Below are 16,609 nucleotides of genomic sequence, written 5' to 3' on the forward strand. Positions count from 1 at the left end.
TGAGTGCTGGCAGGTTCCGGCTCGGAAAGTTGGACTGGCTGAGCATTGGAAGGGGCAGCTGACGGCTCAGAAACTGGGACAGGTTGAGTGTTGGCAGGGCCTACTGACTGCTGGGGAACAGGAACAGGCTGGGCCCGGCCTGGTCCCCAAGGCTCATTGATGTGCATGGGAAGCGAAGGCTAGCCCATCTGGTCCGATCCCACAGAAGCGCTACTGTAGCTCAAATTGCTGAAAAAGTCAATGCTGGCTATGGCAGACAGGTGTCAGGACACACAATGCATCGCAGCTTGGTGCATATCGGGCCGCATGTCTGCACACTGGTCAGAACGCCATAATATGACCCCTGTCCACCGCCGAAAGCACATCCAATGGACACGTGTGCATCAGAACTGGACCACGGAGCAATGGAAGAAGGTGGCCTGGTGTGATGAATCACATTTTCTTTTACATCATGTGGATGGCCGGGTGGGTGTGTGTCATTTGCATGGGGAAGAAATGGCACCAGGATGCACTATGGGAAGAAGGCAAGCTGGTGAAGCAATGGTGATGCTCTAGGCAATGTTCTGCTGGGAAACCTTGTGTCCTGGCATTCATGTGGATGTTACATTGACACGTGTCACTTACCTAAACATCGTTGCAGACCAGGTAGAACCCTTAATGGTGACATTATTCCTTGATGGTAGTGGCCTCTTTCAGCGGGACAATGCATCCTGCCACACTGCAAAAAATTGTTAAGGAATGGTTTGAGGAACATGGAAAAGAGTTCAAGGTGCTGCCTTGGCCTCCAAATTCCCCAGATCTTAATCCGATCGAGCATCTGTGGGATGTGGTGGGAAAACAAGACCAATTCATGGAGGCCCCAACTCACAACTTTCAGGACTTAAAGGATCTGTTGCTAATATCTTGGTGCCAGATACCAGTGGACACCTTCAGAGGTCTTATGGAGTTCATGCCTCAGTGGGTCAGAGATGTATGGCGGTACGAGGGGGACCTACACAATATTAGGCTGGTATATATATATATATATATATATATATATATATATATATATATATATATATATCCTGGATGCGGAATGTTGCCCAAACCCTTGTTTGAGTGAGTCTCCTGAGTGTCTCTCTGGCACGTCAACAGGCTCAAACTGAAGCTCTGGCCCTGTGTTTGATTTGCATGTGTTCATATGTGGACAGCTATTGTTGCAGAGAGGAAAGATGCATTATTCAGTCATTGGTGTACTTTTCACCTCTGAAAGGCTGACAATACAAAAGAGAGCTCTTCCTACCCTGTGCCTGCCTGCCCATTCCCTGCATCTCTCCCTGCACTGGACACTGTATACAGGAGTTTTATCATCATATCACTCCGTTTATACTATTTCACCCCCCCCCCACCACCAGTTCTGGCACTCTCTTCCGTGGAGTGTCAAAAGGCTAATATGGTGTTTTAACCCCAAAGCATGGTAAATTTCTTGAACAGGATGTGTCCTGGCCCGGTGGTTTGTAAAACCAGTGGGAGGAGTAATAGGGAGCCCAGGACAGATTGGTAGTGATGTTGGCAGTAATGGTGGTGTTGTTGATGGTGGTGATGGTGGTGATGTTGCCTAAACTGACCCGATATCAGAGTGCTGCTGCTCTGAGTTTGCGGTGGTGACCTTTAAGGGTTCAAGGGATGGTTTTCATTAATAAGGATCATGTTTACCATTAGGTCGCCACAATCACATTTGCCCCATGTTTTATTAATGAGCCTAAACATGATGAATAAAATCACGTGTCAGTTCTGCCATCAGCGCTTTGCATCAGAGGAAGCACAGACAAAGACATTATGTGAGAGCACTGAGATGTAGCATGCATGCACACACACACACACACACACATGCAAACACACACATGCAAACACACATGGGCAAATGCATGTGCACACTTGGACACACACGCGCACAAAAAACCGCAAAGACACAAAGGTAAACATTGTCATGGTAGCCTCAGAAGTTTTCAGATGGTGTCTCTTTGTTGCAGCCCCTGTGTAACATGTGTGAGAGTCCCCGAGCTTGGCTACAGAATTACCCTCTGAAGTGTTCACTCCGTTCTCTCTCTCCAGCTCGACAGCCTTTAGATGTTCACACAGAAATCACTACAGGCTTCTGCAGTGATGTCTCTGTGTCTGGAGGTCCAATTTCACGTCTCCTCTTTCACACTTGGCAGCGCGGCACCCTGTTTGGATTCACCAGGAAATCCACACCTCATGCATCCTCTTGAGACAGAAATATGTATTTAAAGGGTATTACTGTTCCCCAGAACAGTGTGATTAGTGCTAAGCATGCAGATTTAAATGATAATTGTCTCAGACATCTGCGTTGCTAATGTATACTGTGTGCGTTTTTGCATAAGAAGTGCGCAAGCACGTGCTCACACATGCGCTTGGAAATGATTAGCTGCATCGACAAGGCATGTTACGCTCCTGCAGACGGTTGACAGCTATTGCATACAGGATTATAATTTCAGATAATGTGACATCAGGCGGTGCGATGAGGACACATGCGGTCCTCCATTCAAGAAAATAATACATTGAATTATGTCCCTTTTTGAAGGAGCACCATGCCTATATCCCAGATAGAGGCAAGAGGTGAGGATGAACACAATTGGAAAAGCTGGATTGCTTTGGTTTGGGAACAAAAGGACCTTGCTCCAAGGAAGTCAAACAGACGAAGTCAGAATGGAGAACAAATTAATTTTCGATCATTTGTATGACTAGCCACAATTTAATTATGATTGTCCCAAATACAGTACAATTTAGTGGTAAAAATATAAATGTGAGTAGTCAGCTGTATGAAGCAACTTTGACATGTCGGACTTGTAATTTGATTGGTCACTTCTGATTCGTAGATATCTGTCATACATTAATAGATTTCCCGCAGATTCTTTTTCACTAGTTAACGTCATGATTATGCAACTCAATAATTTCACAGTCAGTCTTGTTAAAAAGACTGTGGCTCATGGAAAAGCTAGTTTCAGATATTGGGATCTGAATTCAAACTAGTCCAAAGGCATTCCATGAATTTTCAAGAAATGCTAATATGCACTGAAGAAATACAGTCGTTCTTTCTTGCAGTCTGGTTTGGAGATATTACATATTAGATACTAAAATAAGAGGCTATACGTATACTCAGTTAGCTCATATATATATATATATATATATATATATATATATAATTATATAATGGATACTATATTGAAGTGATTAATTAAACAAAGGAAGTAATGGCTGGTAGTCAGGAAAAACCTGATTACTAGCCATTTTCTTTTTCCCTGTAAGTCTTGCATCATTTGAGGACATGTATACTGAAATAAATGGGCATGACTGCACAGGGTGAGAATCAATGTTTTCCATTGGTTGGTGCTGAGCTAGCCAGTAAAGCTTGGCCTGCCAAAGCCCACTTCCACAGTGGCCTCTATTGATTTTGTTAACCAGCAGTTCAAGTTCATTCTAATGTGATCAACTGAGGAAAGGATTAGAGAGGGCATGAATCACATCCCTCACTTCTGATTTATGAGAATATGCTCCTTGTGTTGATGACCATGATCAGGTGCCACTCACAATATGTATGGTGTGTGTCTTCCCCAAGTTTGGGTCCTCTACATGAGGTCTGGGAGTTTGAGGGTTCTGCACAGTAGCTTAGCTGTTCCTAGGACTGCACTCTTCTGGGCAGAGACCTTGGATGTTGTTCGGGGAATCTGCTGGAGCCACTCTCTCAGTGTGTGTGTGTGTGTGTGTGTGTGTGTGGGGGGGGGGGGTCACAGCCCCTAGTAATCCTATTACCACTGGGACTACTGTGGATTTCAACTTCCACATCTGATCTAGTTCTTCCCTCAGCCTTTGGTATTTCTCTAGCTTGTCATGTTCTTTCTTCCTGGTGTTGCCATCGCTCGGGATTGCTACATCGATCACTACTGTTGTCTTCTGTTCCTTGTCAACCACCACAACGTCTGGGTGGTTAGCCAGCACCTACTTGTCAGTCTGGAACTTGAAGTCCCACAGGATCTTAGCTCTGCCATTCTCAACCACCTTTGGTGGTGTCTCTCATTTGGACTTGGCGACTTCCAGTCTGTATTCAGTGAATAGTAACATGAATAGAGTCATACTGGCTCGGACGTTGCCCGGGCCAACAAGGTTTGCATCAGGTGTTGGGGAACCAGGGCAACCTAATGAGAAACGGGCTACTGGAACAAGACAGTCATTGACAAGGGTCGAGAACCTGGTATTGATGGAATACTACTATAACAGCAGACCCCTGGAGAGTGGCTGTATGAAGCAAATGTGGGAACTGTGGACCAGTAGGAGACCTACTTCCACACTGACTCAGAAGCAGCTAGTGGCTCAATGCATATACATACATACATATATATATATATATATATATATATATATATACCCATCTGTATATATTGTAACTAATAGTCAAGCACATACTCACAATCAGAGTTGTGCACACATATAATCACAAATCACGAGTTACTATAAAACATGTCCATAATTGATTCAGGTACAGTATACCACTGGCTTAGAGGATGAAATGAAAAAAGGAAAAAAAAACACTCAGGGTGATTAATGCAAAAGCTTGGAGATTCAAAGAAAGCACAACATGACAGTCCACCCACAGGGATTGCCACCTGGAAAGTAGAAGTGAATAGAGTAATGTACCGGAATACCTAAAGAACATTTCACTTAGCTTCCCGGTTTTCCAATTAGCGGCCGAGAGTCATAGCTGAAAATGTGTTGTCTGCAGAGACAGGTTGTGGGGCTTAGCAGTATACATGAAAGGCCCTGTTGGGAGAATGTGCAATTAAGCTGCGTTAGCGCTGTAGTTTACTCGGAGGAAATGATGAGAATGGCCGTTCGGTGATGTTAGTGAGCTCGGTAAACGCGTTTGTACAATGCAGTCTTTATGGTGCTGCAGAGGCACTTTGTTGCCATATTTGTTTGAAGTGTGGATGACATGATGACAGTTTGTGTTTTGTTTTTTTTATCACCAGCCATGTGGTGAGCCTTAGCTTTAAAACCAATCTCTTCTGCAAACACTGAAAACAATGTTTGTCATTGGATTGCTTGGTGAGGAGAAAGAGAGTCTGTTTTTAATCAAATGCAGTCAGTGTATCTCTGGAGACCGATCGCTTTGCAAAGCACTGTACCTAGTTTACCAAACCCCCCCCCCCTTTTATCATCCCAGTTGTATCCAGCCAACTACCCCACTCTTCCAAGCCGTCCCGGTTGCTGCTCCACCCCCTCTGCCGATCCGGGGAGGGCTGCAGACTACCACATGCCTCCTCCGATACATGTGGATTCACCAGCCGCTTCTTTTCACGTGACAGTGAGGAGTTTCACCAGGGGGACGTAGCACGTGGGAGGATCACGCTATTCCCCGCCAGTCGCCTCCCCCCCCGAACAGGCGTCTCGACTCACCAGAGGAGGCACTAGTGCAGTGACCGGGACACACCGACTTCCGGCTTCCCTCCCGCAGACACGGCCAATTGTGTCTGTAGGGACGCCCGACCAAGCCGGAGGTAACACAGGGATTCGAACCGGTGATCTCCGTGTTGGTAGGCAACGGAATAGACCGCTACGCTATCTGGACGCCCCAAGTTTACCAAACTTTTGACAAGATGGAAAAGTTTGGTTTGACACGAAACATACGGCTAAAGCAAGATGGATTCCGCCATCTTGTCAGCTCTCTGTAGCCCACCGAGGTACATGGCTGCCTTCTCCTGTGCTGATCAAAAGAGCGAGTGAGCTTTTCGTTCCCCCTCCCATCTTGCAATGCGACTCCCATCAGCTAAGATCAAAGCAGATCTATGCAAGGTCAGGCTCAGGAGGGCCCACGACCAGCGCCCAGACCCCTGAGCTCTCATAAAGAATGAGGAAGGCCGGTAACAAAAGTGCCCCAGATCAACACTGATGAGCTATTGTGAAGTTTAAGGTTCCCTGAGTGTACTGCATCCTGCTGCCCGTGCCTTTGATCGGGCGCTCACCATCAAAAGCCCCTGATCGTGCCAGTAGTAGCTCTGCTACTATAGCACATGAAATATGGCTTACTACTGCTATGAAATATTCATTGATCATGTGGGAGAAACAGCTTGCTATAAAGCAAAGAGTTTTTTCCTAGGACGGTTCACGCTATGATCCTAGTTTAACCACATAGGGCATCACATACACAACCGTGGTCACACATCACACACCGATATCACCCAAGAGGACCTTAAACCATAGAACAGATTTGCAAGGCATTCTGCCTTCATCGGATCCATTGGTCCCAGCTGTTGCTGCTATTATGCCGCTGAGCTTGCTGCGTGCTGGGTAAATGCACTGGAAGGCAATGGCAATGGCAGACTATATAGCCTGTATAATGGTAGCAACACAGTATAAATAATGAAATTGTGGGACAGGAGTGCGTGCAGAGGCATACTCTCATAACGGACGGCACCAAGTGGTGAATAAATTATACAATTTGACATATATATCAGGATTTAGATTTAAAATGTTTTGTGTCACAGTCCAATTGAGCTGGAATTTCTCGTGTTTAAAATTTGATAGGGAATATGCATCCCTACTCTATCCATTCAGAAAATGCTTTCTAGATCAGTGAAATTGGGCGCTAGCTGTTTTGTGGGAAGCCAGCATTAATCTGTTAAGAATAAAATCCCCTTCATTTTTATTTAGCCGGGTAGCGACATATTCATTGGAGAGGATTCCCAACATTTAGCGGACCCCTTCACACTGTCCTTCACACTGTAAAATTTGCCACTAAATATTTTTTTCTATTCCCTCCATTTTCTTGGGCCAACATATTCCCTGCATAACATGTTCTCATATCTTCCTGTCTTTACCAATAAGCAGGATCTGTAGTAATGTTGCTTTGGGTCACTAACGGGAATGAGCAGCTGCACATTAACTTAGCTTGCATGTGCAGGGATGGGCAACATGGTAAATGGACTGCATTTATATAGTGCTTTTCTAGTCTACCGACCACTCAAAGTGCTTTACAGTGCATGCCTCGCATTCACCCATTCACACACACATCCATATACTGATGGTGGAGGCTGCAATCCTGCTCATCAGGAGTTCAGTGTCTTGCTCAAGGACACTTCGACACATTCTCCGCAGGAGCCGGGGATCGAACCAGTGACCTTCCGATTACTAGACGACCTGCTCTACCTCCTGAGCCATGCCGCCCCTATGAACATGATCCAGAAGGGGCCGGTGTGGGTGCAGGTCTTTGTTCCAGCCGAGCAGTTACACACTTGAGTCTACAAATCAGGGTCCTTAGCAAAGACTCTTGGTTGAATAATAGACTCAGGTGTGTAACTGCTTGGTTGGAACAAAGACCTGCACCCACACCGGCCCTTTCTTGATCATGTTGCCCATCCCTGTGAGGAAAGCGGGCTGGGTAGATGTATATTTTGTTTGTTGCGGGGGTTATTGGAGCCTCATGGCACCTTGAATTCTCAGTAGTAACCTTTAATAACCCTGAACCATCTCCCACTATATATATATATATATATATATATATATATATATAGTATCTGCACTCAGCATCCGGGAGACTCGAACAGACACTACTGAGCTGCGGTGAACACAGCGCACCGTGACTTTGGAGTATCAGGTTATACTGTGTGACTCAATGTGCTACAGCCCTACTGACAGTAGAGGCATTGCGTTGCCCCCCTCTCAGGATAGCACGCTGTCTTCTTGATAGTCCTTGGAAGCACCCCCATCCCGGGTCAATGACTGCGTGGCGGTATCACGAGCCCAGTTTATCGATCACAATTTGATTCTCTTCCAGTTAGACATCGCCTCGGTGGGGAATCCGGGGGGGTGAAGTAGGAAGCCACCGAGTGTAACGTGAGATGTCCTGGGTGGTTTTTGATGCACAGAGGGAGGCATTAAAGCTTGGCTAGTCTCCAGCTCTTGGTAGCAATGTGTAGAGAGTAAAAGACCTCATAATCACTGTTCTCCGTTGCAATAGGGGTTCATTCACTAAGAGCTTTTTAAACGTTTCAGTTACACTGCAAAAAATGCCGAAACAAAATCGAGACAAGATGTCGCGTATTCAAATACCCAAAACAACAGGTTTCCTCTGTGATTTCACGACTGTCAGAGCGGTTCAGCTATACGTATACCATTGCAGTGTATTATAAACATAACGAGATCAGGTTATTCCAGTGTCTTTCAGCAGCAGTCAGTGCATTGCCTCTTTTATTCAGTCGTTTACGGGCTACATGCACAATCCTTTTCAGGATTTGTTTCATGACCCCTTTTTCACTGACAGTGTCGGTCTTTCGCATTCCAGTCACTGCGTTTCCTCAGACCTGTCAGTTTCATTTGATAGCATTCAGTGAACAGATTCTTTTAATAGATGCCATCTAACCCCTGAGATCTCTTGTTTGCGGGTGGAACTCACAATTCAGCTGCATCTCCACTCTCGCTAAATTACCCCCCCCCCACCATTCCCCACTTCCCACCTCCCACCTGACACTCTTTGTGCCGGGGGCAGAGACTGTGATGGTGATTAATAAAGAACGTCTCATGAAAATTACATCATCTTTGGATTCATAATTAATGCCAAAATATGACTAAAGAAGCATAGTACCACAGAGTAAATTAATTAATTATTTTTCATTCTTTTATGAGCCGTTTCTGCGAGTCTTCACATGCTTGTGTCCAACCTCCTCCTTTAGCTCCCAGGTGTTTAAGCCAACCTCCTCGACTTCTTTACCACGCCGTAGAGATTCGTGTCATCCGTTCCTGCTTATTTCCACCGTTTGGAAGAACGGATATTAGACGTGTTTTTAACGCTTTTCTGTGGGCGACAGTTATGTTTTATTTCCCGAGACGCGGCAAGGCAAAAAAAGAGTAGGGAAGGCTGTGACTTGAGAACTTCAGATTTCACAGCTCCAGTATGTCCCATAGCAGGCCTAATGATCCCCACTGCATAATGGGACTTCCATGGACGTGCCGGTGTCCTCTGCATGGATCAAGGCCTGACCTTGTTTGGCTCCTCGTCTTCTTTCTGCATGCGTCAACTCCGCCCTTAGTATTACTTTTGACCGTATTAATTGCGGCGCTAACATAAATAGAGTGACTTTGTAGCTCACCCTAGAGGACAGGTAGCAGCTTCACCTAGTATGTATCTGTTGTTGTCGTTTGTGGCTCACTAATGATCTAGGACAATACCAATGGTTTAATGTAATGTAGGACCATCTCAAAATTATTTGCATGTGCACGCTGAAACGCACTAGCTACCAGATGCACTAAGGTGTGTACAGATAATTGGTGATGTCATCAAAATACATAAGCCCCCCCGGCTTCTTCTAGACTTACTGGGTTACTCCTGCTAGTAGTTTGCAGGGGCGTTTCCAGGATTTGAGGACATTCGGGGCTTAGCCCAGACTTCTGGGGGGGGTCTTACCCCGGAAATTTTTTTAATAAACAAGCTCTATTTTGATGCTTTTTAAAATGCACTCTGGCACCTTATTTACATTCAAAGTACACGTCTTAATCATTGAAAAATTGAAATGTGTACCTCAAAAACTGTTGTTTACTCTCCAGATGAATTATGAATTAAGATGTTAAAAACGTTAGTAGCTGTTAGTAATTAGTATTAGTACTGAGTAGAAGCAGAATACTTCACAACTGCTATCATTAAACATTTATTGACATGCTACAGTACCAGACGAGAGAAAAAAGTTAAATGTATTTATGTTAACATTAGTTTATTGGAATATTATATTTTCTTTCACTGACACGTTCTCTCTCTCTCTCTCTCTCTCTCTCTCTCTCTCTCTCTCTCTCTCTCTCTCTCTCTCTCTCTCTCTCTCTCTCTCTCTCTCTCTCTGTCACACACACACACACACATGGAGTTAGCTGAGACCTGCATTTATTTTGACCGGCTGTTATGTTACGAAGACCATGGACATTCACACGTTACGTTTTTTTGTCGGGCTTCGCATGGGCTTAAATTTAAAATTATATTCGGGGCTACACTCAAAACGTTCGGGGCTTAAGCCCCTGGTGACACCGATGGTAGTTTGTGTAATTTGTCACAGGAACAGAGCTTACCCATTACCAACGCAACAACCCGCCTCTTCCACCTCCTTGTAGAAATGCTGTAGAGCGGTCTCAATCATGCTCATTTCACGCCATAGCCGCTGTCACACACAAGCGTTCAAATATTGTCACATAGTTTGTCATGGTAATATGCTGCCAGTGCTGAAATGGAGTTTAAGGTAAATTGACAAATTGAAAAAAGAGTCATCTTGATTAAGTGAAGCTGCCCGCCTCTTCTTTTTACCGGCTGTGAACTGTCAGCCCTGCAATGTCAAGTGTGTGAGCCTTGTGACTCATTCTAGAGAGGGCAGCATTGTGACTGTGACCCTCTAAATCAGACATGAGCAACTGGTGGCCCGTGGGCCGCATTTGGCCCCCATCCTCACTCAGTACAGCCCACGGGTCAAGTTCCAAATATCAATAAATTGCTGGTTTCACAGGTGTTGGAAGCGAGCGGGCCATTTGACCATATTTGAACTGGACCCCAATTGTAATTATACTGTCCACTGATAGAGGGCGCTCCATCGAAACACAAGAGGCCTGTAGCCAAGCAACTGATGGTCTAGTCTTGGTCTAGTCTTGGTCTCGGCGGGCCTCTTTCGCAACAACATGCGATGAAGAGCGCTGTGAGTGCCAAAAAAAGAAAACTTGACCTAGAGAATCGTGTCTTCCAGGCAAGACGGGAAACAGGATCTTTTTTGTAATTCAAAAGCAAACCTATGTGTTTCGTGTGCCTGGAAACAAAATCAGCCATGAAGGATTTCTGCTTGAGTTGCCACTACAATACCACACACAAACGCAAATATGGCATGCACACCGGAGGTGCCAGAGCCGCTATCATCGCTGACCTCAAAGGAAAAATACACAGACAGCAGAGTCTTTTTACAAAAGCTACACAGGAGTCCTCTCTCAAGGCGTCTTATGCTGTCCCCCAGATAGCAAAATTGCTGTGGCCCAGACCCGTCCCACACTCGACACTTTCATCTGGCCCACGTACCATTTGGAATGATGGCACTTGGGCGGTCCACTCCTGTTTGCCAGATCTGGGTAAGAAGCAAGCCATAGCAATGCCGCATGTGCCACATATTTGCCAAAGGTGGCCCATATTTGTTTTGTGATATTTGGGCCATATTCACCATTTACCACACGGGCCACTTCCCAGTCACATCCAGATTACATGTTGCCGAGAGCACCGCATCTTTGCCAAAAAAGGCCCACATTTGATTTGGCATATTTGGGCCATATTTGCTGTTATACATGTGGGGCACTTCAGCCTCACATCCATGTTGCCAGGGCCAGAAGAAGGCCATCAGTGCCGCATCACTGCCTGAAGTGGCCCACATCCGGATGCTCTCTGGATTCCCTTGAGCTTGCGAAAACAAAGAAGCCCTTGTCAGATGGTGCAACAGTGAAGCTATGAGCAGTAGAGCTGGCTAAAGCTTTTGGAGATGATAACATGGCTAAGAACTTTGAAACGGTCCCTCTGTCCTGTCACACAGAGACGTGAAGAATTTTTGACATTCAAAGTCACGTCGAGGGAAAGCTAAAACAAGTCACCCATGACTGTAAGTACTTCTCCTTAGCGTTGGATGAGAGTGCAGATGTGATGGATGTTAGCCAGCGTCTCATTTACACAAGAGCCATTGACAGTTCATTTGAAGTGCACGAGGAGTTATTGAAACTGGTGTCTTTGCACGACACTACCAAGGCCAAGGATGTTTTCAGCGCTGTTAAAAGTGTTGTAAGTGAGCATGGGGGCTTTGACAAGCTTTCAGCTGTTGTTACCGATGGCGCACCAGCAATGCGAGGATGATGCACTGGATTCGCCAGGCCCCTCGAACAGAGCGGCATTGACTGTCCAATATTGTACTGCGTCATACATCAGGTGGGTAACGTTATTGCTAGCTAGCTATTAATATATGGTTATGAATGTGGGTTTACTTTGTGAGGATTTTTTTTCTATCATAGGCTAAACGCTATTTCATTTTGATCTTACAGGAGGCCCTCTGTGCCAAGACAATGAACTTCAGCCATGTCATGGATTTAGTTACCAAGGTTACCAACCTCATTCGAGGGGGGAACAGGTCTCTCAGTCATAGGAAGTTTGTAGCCGTTTTGGATGAAGTGAGTGCCGCTTAGGGGGATTTACAGATGCACACTGAGATCAGATGGATGAGCTGCAGGAAGTGCTTGGAGAGGGGAGAGGGGCTGCGCACCAAAATCCCAGTGTTCTTGGAGGACAGCGGTCGATGTGCTTACTGCGGTAAACTCAGGGACACAGACTTTCTCTGCAACATGGCCTTCCTTGCGGATATTACCTCGCATCTCGATCACCTTGATATGCAGTTGCAGGGAGGAGGCCAAACTGTCGGATCTCTATGCACACACGAAGGCATTTGAGCGTAAATCAGTCCGGTTCAAAGAAGGCTTTTCATCCGGCCGTCCAAATTTGGCACACTTTCCCACCTGTGAAGAGATGCGCAAAGATGTCCCCGAATGTGAGGAAACATTTCTCAAGTACAGAGCAGACGTAGAAACACTAGGGCAGCAGTTCAAGGAACGCTTTCAAGATTGCCACGCCATGCAGCCACGGATTGCGTTATTCGCTGACCCCCCCCCCCTCTGCTGGCGTCAGCGAGCAACCTCCAGAGTTGCAGCTTGAACTTTGCGAACTACAGTTAGACCCCCTTCTTTCAAGCAAAGCACAATGAGAGAGGAATTTCATTTTGGAGACGATGACCCGAGTCCCGCTTTCCACTCCTCTGGGATCTTGCACTCTCAGTGGCCAGCATGCTTGGGAGCACTTACATCTGCGAGAGCAGCTTCTCAACGATGAAGCGCATCAAGTCAAACGAGAGAAACAGGCTGACAGATGAAACTCTGTTCCAGCTCGTGCAGACTGGATGCACAGACACTGACATTCAGTCTATTGTGCGCCAGCAGGAGAGGCCACAAGTATCTCATTAAGACAGAAATATATATACTGATCCACCTGTGGGTGAGTTTCAGCGGCTTCATCGGTGTATGAATGTGTGTGTGAATGGGTGAATGGGAGGCACACATTGTAAAAAAGCACTTTGGGTGGTCGGTAGACTAGAAAAGCGCTGTATAAAAAGCAGCCCATGTACCATTTTGAGCTAAATGCATGTTTATTTGAAACATGTCATGGAATGGGAAGGCAGAGTAGAAATGCACTACAAACACAAATATTAATTAATAAAACTGACTTGCTGCACTTAGTGTGAATGTTAACTTTTGTGCCATTATTGAATGATTTCTGAGACCCCATTGCAGCGAAATAACGGTATATCTCTCAGGAATGTGGACGTTTTGTTTCTGTGTTAAGCTCATTAAATAGAAATGTTGGTATAATAAACTTCGATTACCGGTATATATTTTATTCTTGTCATTAAATTAGTAGCTATAATTGCTTAATTGAGTGATGGGGTTACAGTAGCTCACTGGTGGAAGTGCATGGTCACAATCTGGCCCTCTGGTAGTGAGGATAACATTTTTGTGGCCCTCTCTATCATCAAAGTTGCCCATCCCTGCTCTAAATGAAAGGGTTGAAATACGACTTACACACACACATACCCTCACACCTAGGGACAATTTAGTACGGCTGATTCACCTGACCTACATGTCTTTGGACTGTGGGAGAAAACCGGAGCACCCGGAGGAAACCCACGCAGACACGGGGAGAACATGCAAACTCCATACAGAGGATGAACCGGGAAGACCCCCAAGGTTGGACTACCCTGGGGCTCGAACCCAGGACCTTCTTGCTGTGAGGCGACCGCGTTAACCACTGCACCACCACGCCACTGATTATGGATCGTTTACTCTGTTTTTTTTTGTTACTTCCTTTTATTATTATCGTAGTTCAGGGAACGGTTGCTCTGTGACCCTCAGTCATCTTGACAGGAAATTACTTTTTGACAGAGATATTGAACGCCACAAAGGCGTCTCTGCGCAATGATTAATCATTTGTGTTGCTTTGAATCTGCAGCCACTGTGTCTGGGCTGCACTTTGCTCTCCACCTCTGCATCCAGAACAGGCTGGGGCTCTCCATCAATGAGCATCTAGTCTGTGTATTACCACGCTGAAAACACATTGGGTTTTTTTTATATACAAGCTTGCATTTGCCAATCTGTAATCAGCCGCTGTGTGTTGTTATATCTATGCTTTGTGTCTTTTTTTTTTGTTGTTGGAATGGGTTAATGGAGTTTTACTTGTTTCTATTGTTGCTTTGCTGTTTTGTGTGACGCGCTTTGTGCTGCATGGATGGGGCTGTGATGGTGAACATAGGAAGCACTGTGTCCGCTCCAATTATCCACACAGTGTGGGACAAGGCCCAGGCTTCTTTTCACCTGAGGAGTGGCTCCATTTCCAGTCAAGGGGAAGGGGGGAAGGGGGGGTGCTGCTTTTGTTCCCAGCAGCTGGTGAGTCATGCTTAAAGGATGCTCCGTGATACAAAGGAGATCGATCGACCGGGTTAAAATAAGGTTTGCGCTGTAGGGTTAATCATACTGTGTGTCTGATTTGCAACCTTCGGTCAGCTCTAAAAAGTGAAATAATATGCATTTATTTTTTTCGGCAACACTCTCTATGAAGCTTGCACCTATAATGCCCTATAAGCACCTATAACGCCCTATAAGTGTAGCTATAAGTCATTGTAAGATTCATTATAACCATGTATACGCCCTCACAACACCTCATAACCACCTTTATGATACATTATGTCAATTTAAAACGGATGTATGCATTATAAATATGTCATCATTAGCCTGTTTATCTGTCAAATGCCATAATGCATCATAGCCAACTTGTTTTGCTGAAGTTTTGTAGCGATACATAATGACACTTCAGTGCTGTTTCACAGTCTTCAGCCATAGCCATTAGTCATTGTAATACACATTATAGGAAAGTATGGGCGTTATAGATGCAATAGATGCTTATAGGGTGTTATAGATGCTTATAGGGTGTTACAGATGCAAGCTTCATAGCAAGTGTTACCATTTTTTCTCCCAGTAAATAATTTTGTATCATCCGATGCAGAGATCTGCGGTTAGCTTTGGTGTGGGTGATGAGGGCATGCAGGTCAGGGTTTCATGGAGACTTGCTTACCATTTTGTTTTAAAGCCAGGGGCATGTTTCAATAAACTCTTAAAAAGCAAACCTTGTAGTAGGACGACACGAGACAGCTGGTAGAGAGGGATTCAAAACAGGTTCACTGACTTCCTTGTATTTTACAGCGGCGATCCACCACCCTGTTTACACTTGGTTTTAAAATGCGTTTTGGGCGATGGATCCCAAGTGGATGGCGAGATACGTCGCCATTTACACCTGTGTCTATCATGTGTCTCCAAATGCGTCTTGCTGACCACTTGTGATCAGATTTTGTTACTCCGAAGAAGAACAAGAGGAGGAAGAAGAAGAGGTCGTTACTGTCTACGTCACTTCCGCTACAAGGTCAAAGGGCATCAGTCAAGCGCCAGATTTGCCGACTAGCTGTGAAAACAATAGCTAATATTTGAAGATGTCTCAAGCACTAATATACATGCACGGACTATTCCAGCTGTTGAGATTGACAGGACTGATTCTTCTGCCCAAATGGAGACGAGGCATCTCGTTTAACTTGTACTCCAACCACGCACACTCTCCTCTCTCGCCATTTTTTCTAAAGTTGGCGCGCGGTTACCAAAACAACCACCACATCCTGCATTGATGACGTATTTTCCTGTGGCGTCCTTGTCGGGGACGCATCAGGACGCATTAGCGTTTACGCTACAAAAGATATGTGGTCGAATGCGTCCCAGACCACCTCGGCAAGAGGTTTGAGTAACTGGTTCACAAAACGTTTTGGTGGTCGTTTACACTTGTATTTCACGCTGTCCACTTGTGATCCGAACGAGAGAAGAAAAAACCCAACGCATTTTAAAACCAAGTGTAAACGGGGTGCATAAGCGGTCCTGACGGGAGTCGAATTCTCTATGACAATGCCCCACAATTTGAGGACAATCATATTGGTTTGATGAGAAGGAAGATAAAGTAAATCGTTTACAATTCATCACATTTAAGTGACTCACTTACTGTAACTGAGTCTGTATTCTCTTATGATCATCACACAGGGAAGGATGATTTCCTGTGGGGGGAAAAAATGCAGCCTCCCTTGAATAGAGTTCCCAGCACTTGTAGGCCTTGTGCCAAAAGTCTCATTGAAGCCTTTCTGGTGGTTTGTGGTTTCCTGACACTATTGAAATTCTTAATGTTCCTTTGTTTTGGCGCTTACCTCTAAATTGCTGGTACGACCTTTGATTCTCATGTAAAATCAAGAAAGTTGTCTTTTTGGTTACATTGCAAGAGGAGTTTGAATGAAATATCTTTGCGGCAGGAGATTTGTAGACTTTAGACAAATCGAAAATGACCACGGCCATTTGGACGCATTTCTATCGGTGTGGTATTGTTGAATTCTCAGTCATTGTTGAATTCCTGCATCCTTTTGGCAAAGTT

General features: G+C 45.2%; 1 protein-coding gene across 1 annotated transcript in view; it reads left to right on the plus strand.

The window, feature by feature from the left end:
- The window catches only part of LOC130122990 (serine/threonine-protein kinase 32C-like), a 98,340-nt gene that overhangs the window by 8,440 nt on the left and 73,291 nt on the right, over positions 1–16,609 (plus strand). The window contains 1 exon segment of the mRNA XM_056292092.1: positions 8,365–8,383. Coding sequence (XP_056148067.1) covers positions 8,365–8,383 — 19 coding nt within the window.

This window comes from Lampris incognitus, chromosome 13 (genome assembly GCF_029633865.1).
Source record: "Lampris incognitus isolate fLamInc1 chromosome 13, fLamInc1.hap2, whole genome shotgun sequence".
In the NCBI taxonomy this organism is placed as follows: Eukaryota; Metazoa; Chordata; class Actinopteri; order Lampriformes; family Lampridae; genus Lampris; species Lampris incognitus.